The sequence below is a fragment of the Cyprinus carpio genome, chromosome B22, assembly GCF_018340385.1.
Source record: "Cyprinus carpio isolate SPL01 chromosome B22, ASM1834038v1, whole genome shotgun sequence".
NCBI classification, from domain to species: Eukaryota; Metazoa; Chordata; class Actinopteri; order Cypriniformes; family Cyprinidae; genus Cyprinus; species Cyprinus carpio.
Window position 1 is genome coordinate 6,688,932 of NC_056618.1, and position 9,633 is coordinate 6,698,564.

The following is a 9,633-nucleotide window of genomic DNA, read 5'->3' on the forward strand; positions in this document are numbered from 1 at the left end:
CAACACTAAAATTTGGTGCAACCTAAATAATCTGCTTAGGTTAAAAAACACCACTTAGGATCAGTGGTTTTTTTTATGTGAAGATTAATGCTTACTTCTTCAATGGCAACATAAATTATTGAAAAAACGATTGAGTACTTCAGGACTTCAGGAGGGTAAGTTTTCATCATGTGTTTTAAATACTGTAGTGGTGTTCAATTGCGATCTCTGATCTGATGGGGGGTGCGGGGTATCGGGCCCGGCCATTTACAGCGCAAACAAAAAAAAAAAAAAAAATCTAGCATTGTTTTGCAATACTTCGCGCTCAGGCCGTGACAAAACAAAAAAAAAAAAAATGATCTGGATGGCAAAACTATTTTGGCTCTATGCACACATGGTTGTTTTCCGCCCAAAATTGGGTTGTTTATATCGCCTAAAACCTTAATTTTTGCCAAATCATAGTCCATAGGCGTTTTTTTTTTTTTCACCTCAGTCGGGAACCAAATCGACCTGCACGAGAAGTAAAATTTATTCTTAGGACATGATATATCAATATCTATACCAAAAAACGAACGTATGACATGTTTTGATTTTCACATGAAAACACACGTACTGAAAAAAGTCCGCAAGAAAATCAAAAAAACAAACAAAAAGAACTATATTGCTTGTGCTAATGTAAGCAAAATGGTGAAATTAAAGTATAGCTCTTTGAATGGTGATGACAATCTTTCAACAAACTAGGGTACGGTGTTATGGGATGAAAAATGTGAAAATACTGGCCAAACAATTTTAATGCACCTTATTTAAACTACGTGTTACCCCCCCATGAGAGACGGGTCGGATATCAATCGCCTAATGGCCCCTAAAGAGTGCTGTAATAATTTTAAAGAAATCCGCCACCTAGTTCTGTGCTCGACCAGGCTAACAAGATTTGTTGGGTGCATCTGTAAATCACATGTTGTTTCACCAATATCGACAAATATGCATATGATATTTGATAGATCTCCTCATTAATGCACTACTTTGCCTCAGATGAACCATGATGGCAATTCAAAGTCGCTTCATTTAATTATTCACAAAATTATGCTTATTTTTTTTTTAAACGAAAAACCTTAGCGTTTTGCGAATATATACTATGTTTTCTTTTTTCGCCCAATCAGAACCACAAACCACTGCAGATTAGTAAGATTCTCTGCGACTCCAAGTAGATAGCAATAAATTATCAAAAAACTTTCGGGATTCTTGTGCTCTTGGTTAGCTATACGGGTTTCTTTCATTTAGAGAACTTGCGGTTTGGTCAAAAAATAACTGTAACAGCCTATAAAAACCTACAATGCAAAACTGCAAAACTTTATGATGAAACTTGGCTGTCGAAAACATTGTTGACAGCTCCTGTCTTAACAAGCATGCTACGATCGAGACGTCGAAACCATACGGATGGCACTATACAACAGTTGACAAAGCTCTCAATCAAAAAACACACAAGTGCATGTCTATGCGGGAGAAAATGACATGTAATAATGTGAGAACATGTTCATATAGATGACACAAACCACCAGATCTTTCATTTCATATGCGACGAGATCTCCTTCCATATTGCTGCACAACTTTATCTCTTGATTACCTCCTGGGACGCTAATGAATGAGTCACAATCAACATCATGTCATTAAATATTGTATACAATTATGGATTATAAAACCTACTTTTGCAAAAACAAGTCCTAGTCTCTTTTTTGCTTAAGTCTTATTAATCTGAACAAGCTGCACCAAATTATTCTATGGACTCTCTAGAGCAATAATTAGCAAAAAATGTTGGATTGTTGTCTTATGGGTTAGCTATAAAGGGGTTAATTTTAGAAAAGGCGGTAGTGGGCCAAATCACTAGTATACCCCAAAGGCTATAAAAGGTGTAAACAAAATCTCAACAACTTAACGAAACTTGAGAAAAAAAAAAAAAAAGAGTTGTGAGGACTTTTACACAAGCATGCAACGTGTCAAGTGGGATGACCGGACAAAATAGGTGGCTGCTATGGTAAGATTTATGTAAGTTTTAAAAGGGCCTCAAAGAAACACAATTTTTCCTATGGTTAATTGCCTCTAATGTCAAAAAAAGTTCTCAGTTACTATTCACAAAAACACTTAGATCTGCCCTATCTCTATAAATATAATCTCCTCCTTCCTCACCAACTTTTGTCTCTCCGTTGTCGACTAAAAATTACTGTCAATCAAATTTGTTCATTTAAAATATGCACACATATGTGTTTAAAAACCTACTATTTTTTGAATTTTGCTCAATCTCCGATCAAACACCCCCTCCTCAAGGAAACAAGTCCCTTTCTCTCTCTAGATCAAATATTATTTACAGAAAGGTTGAATTTTGGTGCATTTTGGTGAGCCTATATACAGGGTCATGAGAAAAGGAGGACGGAGGTATATGTTGGGCAACAGTATACCAAAAGCCTAATAAAAACCTAAACAAAAAACTCAAAACTTTATGAACCTTTGTAATAACAAACGTGTGAGATGAGTCTTCAACAGGTATTCAAAGGTTAAAGGATCATCTGGCCATAGGTATACGATTGTTGCTTATAGCAGTTAATAATACACAATATATGTATAGAGAATGGCATGCCTCAAATTGTGTATAGAAATGGTTCTATATTTAAACATACACTCGATCTATCATATCATATGATAGAACTCCTCCTTTCTAAAACAACATGCGATTTCTTTCTTTGGGACATAATTCTGTCACCATTCAAGTCACTCCTTAAATAGTACGGTCACTACATATTTAAAACCTTACTTTTGGCAAACTATTAGTGTTCATCAATCACAGATGGATTGACTGTTCTCGTTGTTACTCCCAGATTGCAAATGATTTGTAGAAGTATAACTACAGTATATATAAAATGCAATCTATAAATCATTTAAATGACCACTAGTCCTAAAACAAAAACTAAAATAGTCGGGCGAAAGGAGGTATTAGTATTCGGTATGTAACAAAACACTTCAGAAGAGCCAGGTGTGGTGGGAGAAAGCACAAGTTCGACTACATTGCCTTTTTGTATGAAAAAGAAACCTTCACCTGTCTATCTGTATCAAGTTACTTCAAATATAATTTAGGCCACACTCTCTAATACAAATGCCTATTTCCACACCAGTAATGAGATGAGACAATTGTCATGAAGCGTTTTTATTATATTATATATAATTTTATCCCGAGCAGGGGACATGAAGGGCTTGGAATGTTATAATACTACAAATTTGTTTCAGTACAGTGAAATGTGTCTGCCATTGCTAAAACATGGTCACAGTGAGCTGTTGTGGTAATTTGGTCCCACTGTCACAGTTTGAATTAAACGGTTTCATTTGTTCTACAGGCGTGGTCTGGTGTTGATAGAAGACAGAGAGTCAGTGTCAGTGCATGGAGGGATAGATTCAGTCAATCGGGTACACTGATATTGAAGCAAAGCGAGGTGACAGACAAGGGACAAAACAAAAGGATGAGCTGAGCATGAAGTTGTAAGAGCAAATCAAAAGCAACACGCTAAAATAATGTGAGATGACGAGATGAATAACCCAGGAGAAGTCTGTCACTAAGTTAAGAGATGAGTGTAAGTAAAGAGGAGATGCAGAGACACAGATGCTGCAGCTGGATCATCAGACATGATCTGCTGCAACATCGAAAAACTTCACAGGAGCATCTGGACTTTAATGAACTATAAAGGTCCTCAAACGTGAGGTGGGCAACTCACAGCCACACGATATTCAATGTTTCTGCGCCATGTTGTGGAGGTACAGTCTATTGTGCAAGTAGTTTTCGAAAACAGTAAATTAATTATATATGTGTTATGTATTATAACACTAGTAGACATATTCCAAGCCTCCTCCTTTGACATTAACACAGAAACAGAACCTTATTGCCAGTTCTAATCTCTGAAACCATCTTCTGCGTAAGCTTTTATCCTCTCAAAGCCGTGTCGGTGTGTATATTATTTCGTCAGTTATGGTGTGTTAGCTGTCCATGCATGTATCCTGTTATGTTTGACTGTAAGCAAAACTAAAAAGAGAAATTTAGTCAAAATCAAAAAACAACATCTCTGTGAACGTAGGTACCTATACTTGTTTTTTAATACGTAGTTTGTCTTCTAAGTGAGTTTTTTGTTTCCTCCAAAAAGATTCTCAGACAGCTGTTGGTTTGCTTTCAGATGCTCCAAAAATCGATGACCAGTAAAGAGAAATTCAGTGGAGGAGGGAGGAATCTGTTTACTTTAGACTCATGGTTATAGTAAAAAACTACGATCATGGGCTGTGATATGTAGGAGCATCCTGTACGGAGTAGTTTTAATGACAAGATTCAACCATCGCGGGAACATCAATGGCAGATCAGAAGGTAAGATCTGTACGATTACTGACATGATGAGTGTAATGGTAAGAGACGATTGCCGAGGATCCGAATGACAGCTGGATTATCAGCCCTCAGACTGGATCTATGACCTATCAAAGGACACACAGCACTAATCGACTCTGGGACCCATAAAGTACAGAAGCACAGCCGCACAGCTTCAGTTTATTTTAGCAGACTACCAGCGGATATGTCGGGGCTTGCGGTTGCTCATGCGCAATTATTTTGTAGTATCTGATTTAGTATTCACGACTTTGCCCGCTAACTGTTAGAATACAGTCCAATATTATGGTGGTTTTAATATTATTTTTAATTATTTAATAAATAATTAATTAAATTATACATTCTTTATTATTTTTGTGGCCTGTCTGAAAAAAAAAGTGAGTTCTGACTCACGTGCTAAAATATAAATTTGTATGGTCTGTATCATCTTCACATGACATGTCAAAGTGCACATGTTTTCACGGCTGTAATAAGCCAGAAAACACTAATGTTAACAAGACTGGCAAATATTAACATTAATAAGCTGCTTAAAATGTATTTTCCCCCCAGTAAACACTCCTGTTCCTAGTGCATTACGCAGTGCTGTGATGCTGCCTTAGTTGATGTTTCCTTAAAAAACACAGATGGATGCAATTTTAGCAGTTTTACAATGTAAATATCTATGATACAACTAGCTGACAAAATGTACAACGACTTAAATATAATGTTAACGGAGATTGTTAAATATATGGATGAATGCACCTCTAGTGATAATGACTCTCTTTATCTGTTTCAGATTCAGCGTCTGCTCTGCAGTGCTCGCGTGTAACGAAGAATTATGTGTTGGTGGGTCTGACTCACCTGCTGCATGCCCGTTGTTTTTGGTTCTTTCGTATTGTCAAATGGCCAGGAATACGGAAAGAAAGGTGGTGTATTTACTTACGCAGCCGAAGCTATTGTGTATGGAATTTACTCTTTAAAACAATGGGAAAATCATGTATGTTTGCTGTTAATTTAATTAACAAAAGTACGTTTTTAAGTGTGTGGACTGTTTGTTTATTTAAACAACACAGGCCACTCCAAATTCAGGATCAGGTGAGGACCATATGTTGTACTTGTAACGGAAACAACCAACTAAAAATGACAACATATTCACGATCAGTGGATGATCTATATGTTGGATATGTGTTACAATTCATTTAGATATCAGATACACTCAAAAAACAACAAACACTAATTGACCTCTTTAAGACTGATCTTGTATTACCTACATAGACAACTGAACACCAGTGTAATGAATACAGTTTTATGTTGCGCGATGTATAAGTGTCTTTTTATGTGAATTTTTAACATGTCAGACAGAACGCCACTTTAGGGTCTGACGTGGGGTGTCGTTGGTGTTTTGGTGTGTTTGTGGTGTGGTATGTAACATCATGTGTTCACTGTGTAACCTGCTTGTTTCTTCGTTCGATTTTATTTTTTCATAACAAAGGCACAGCCTCACCGTCGTTAGACCATGTGAAACAATATAATAATTCAAAAAAATAAAAAAAATTAATTAAAATAAAAAAAAAACCCATACATATGTATTGCCCAAATATAACCAAAATAACAATCAGTATAAAACCATAAAATACAATTGTATTCAGAGGATACAACTAAGATAAGTCTTACATACATCACTCTAACACAAATGTTTAGATCGTGCTTTTTAAATCAAACAGTAACTTCACACCCAACTGGCATTGCAGACCTTTTGGTGATTACTGTGCAGTAAGAAACATGGAACTTTGTGATCGGCAGAGATAGAAATCCATTAGGAGAAACGCTTTTAAGACAGGGTTAAATCATTTAGGAAAATGGAAACTACCACGCATTCTGAAACATCATAAAAAAACAATCCACATGTTAAGTATTTGTGTTGTATTTGTAGCCGTGAATTTAGTAGTACTGTTTAATTTCTTTGAGCTTTACTGTTGAATGACCTGTTTTCATTACAGGAGAATTGTTTGGAAGATGAGACTACATACGAATTTACTCTACCTTTCTGTGGCCAATGCTTCTCAATGCGGAAATGCTCAATGGGATTTGTTTTATTTAGAGCCTTAAAGGGTAAATGCGTCAGTCTTTCACATCATCTCTCCATTTCAAGTGTTCTTTTCCTCGTCGTCTCTTTAGTTCTGTTCATGAAGCATGTTGTCGCTGTGCCTTGCACCCTTTCATCTGGTTTGTGTGATTTTATAAATCATTTAACCCACCTTCCTGTTCTCTCTTATGTTACTCGTATCGAACACATCCTGTGACGTGAATACCAGGTTACAAGAAAGCGCGTGCACTGAGGCACGAAGTGGGAGATGAGACAATGGCAGAGTGTGCAAATCCAATCGAGAACAACAATACATGTGCATGTTGCAAAAACAATGCCTTGCAAACACCTTGAGCACACTAATATGCCTAGTGATGTTTATTTGTTTATTTTTTGGCTAGTGCTTTTGTTGCTCTTGATGCCAGATATCAGCACTTATACACAATTTATGCCCAGTTTCACGTCACCATCGAGTGAAGAAGTTTGTGGAGATCGCTGACAAAACCCAAAATCCTGCTGCCAAATGAGGTGTGCTAGGTTTAACTATGGATAGTGATCTGTTGCCACTCGGTCGCTGACAATATCAAAAAGACTTGATGTTTTTAGAGAACCCATATGATTGTGTCGCCAGATTGCTCATTCAATAATTTAGCAGCCTATAGCAGGCATAAAGAACCTGGGACCTGCCTGTGATTCGGTGTCCTAGAAGGTGTGAAATGGTGTTTTAAACTTAAAATGACGTCGGCGGCTGTGATATAGCCCAATGATGGAAGGAGCATGATACCAGGGCAAGGGAGAGTTCCAGTTCAAACCAGAGTCCAGATCCCACGTGTGATCTGACTCATCATACATTAATTTTCAACGTATCACTGATGCCCATCTGCTGGACAAAAAAACTTAGTCCTTTATATGGTGAGTGCGCCTCCGCACAACAAAAGTTTGACCCCCCAACCTTGTTCGAACGCACGCACACAAACACAACCCCACACAAAACAATCCTGAATGTGTTTTGATGTGGTGGAACAAATTTTCCATTTTATAGTTCAACGTTGGTTTTAAAAATGAACTACTTGCTGATGTGTAAGAGTACAAAAGTGGTAAATTGTGTGAATTTTGGGTTTGTCACTCTGAATTTAATGGCAAACAAACTAATGGATTTTAAATGGTCTCATAATCATTCCATGGTCATGAATTGCAAAAAACAAAACAAACAAAAAAGTTTTAAACATATACAACTCGCATCGAAAGTCGAGCTGATGGTTTGACAGGAAGCGTTAGCTGAGTCAAAAGTGAAACTACGTGGTTTCAGTTTCGTCAGAAACGTGTGGTTGATCTGGATGGACAGAAGCTTTAAGGAAGTGGCATATGGTTTGTGTGTTCGTTTGTGGAAGGATTATTTGTAGGGTTAGAACCTACCGTCGGTTGTAACAAGTGCTTCTCTATTTAAATGCGTACAGTGAAGATAAAGTCTAAAGTATACACTAACCGTAATGTCACACTGTCACGTCTCAGTCGTTTCATTCAAACACAACCGCTATATCTTGTGCCTCAGTTTATTGACTGTATTTACTGTAAAATTAAACTGAAGGACTTCAGTATTAACAGTAGGCCTTTTACAATATTGTTGAAGTGTTTATCTTGTTGTTAGAACAGTTGTTATGTACACTATAATGGATTTAAGATAACATATATTTTTAAAAAGCTTTCTTCTCAAATGTGTTGTGAAAAGCTGTCTACTTGACTGTAACATTATGCCTTGTCCATCTTGCCTGAACTTCATCGAGGCTCAAAGCAGTTTGTTAAGAACTGACAGGCTCGCAGAAGCTTCACATTTAAACAGCCAATAACATTTCAGTTCATCAATATTTTGTATCTTATTACTGACTTATGTGCCAAGGAGCCATGTAATAAGCAGGATAGTGTATATCCAGATGTACAGATGTTAAATAATGCTCTTTTACTGTTTGCCATTAATAACTTGTAGTAAGTAACCTAGTCTCTAACCAATCGGCCACAGCTGCCCCCAAAGGCACTTAATTTATGTCAGGAATATTAGAACACAGCGGATACAGGACGTCATTTTATACAGTACGATATCTGTTTGATTTAATACGATTTTTGTTTGTTTGTTTTTTTTTCTCTCCACCCCTCCTTTGATATTAACAATTAACTAGTCCAGTAGGTGGCGGTAGTGCACCTTTGAGATGAGTTCCCAACCGCCATTAAACCTGAAAGAAGAAGAAGGAAAAAGTTAACTTCCACTTCTGAGCGCTCCGGAAATCAGACAGCTGTGTAGATTTCACGAGCTGTTCGGAATGCTTTCTGTTTCCAGATGTTTTAGTGGCATTTGAACAAAAGCAATATCGGTAAAAATGAATTATTTTTGGATGACAGTAATTTTGCACGTGACTGGTAAGACTTTTTATTTCTCTTTTGTTTCGTTTGTGGCTCAAAACATTTTTACGCTTGACAAAAAAGAGCCCCTAGTATTATACTGGCATAAAGTTGGCTTGACGTTGGACGTTCGATATTCGCAAATCTAGGGACCGTCTCTAAAGTTACATGCGAAACTACTGTACACTTCTCTAACATCAATAGCATGCAAGGACAATGACTAACAGTCATGAAAACAACTGTTAACTGTTCATCCAGGTGTCAACTATAATGCACACCTTTTATATTTTTTGATAAAATAAACTGTAAATCAAATGTAAAATATTGCTAATTTTCATTACCGAATGGGCTCAAAATTAAAATATGCCATAATTTGAAGCTCAATAGCATTTGAACAGAATGACTCACTTTCATAACCGAATGGACTTAAATACAAATTTAAAGTCAACTATAATGCACACCATTCATATTTTTCATAATTATTCAAATAAACTGTAAATCAAATGTAAAATATTGCTACTTTTCATTACCGAATGGACTTAAATACTAATTTAAAGCTCAATAGCATTTGAACAGAATGACTCACATTCATAAAACATACTGTAAAGTTTTCACCTAGGTGTCAGCTATAATGCACACCTTTTATATTTTTTATAATTATTCAAATAAACTGTAAATCATATGTAGAATATTGCTAATTTTCATTACCGAATGCACTTATATACAAATTTAAAGCTCAATAGCATTTGAACAGAATGACTCACATTCATAAAACATACTGTAA

The 9,633-nt window shown here is 36.4% G+C and overlaps 1 protein-coding gene across 1 annotated transcript in view; it reads left to right on the forward strand.

The window, feature by feature from the left end:
* Window positions 1–8,626: 8,626 nt before the first annotated feature.
* The window catches only part of LOC122141464, a 7,043-nt gene continuing 6,036 nt past the window's right edge, over window positions 8,627–9,633 (forward strand). The window contains exon 1 of the mRNA XM_042748951.1: window positions 8,627–8,867. Within this exon, the coding sequence (XP_042604885.1) occupies window positions 8,828–8,867 (40 nt within the window). The 5' untranslated portion in view covers window positions 8,627–8,827. The remainder of the gene's footprint in view (window positions 8,868–9,633) is intronic.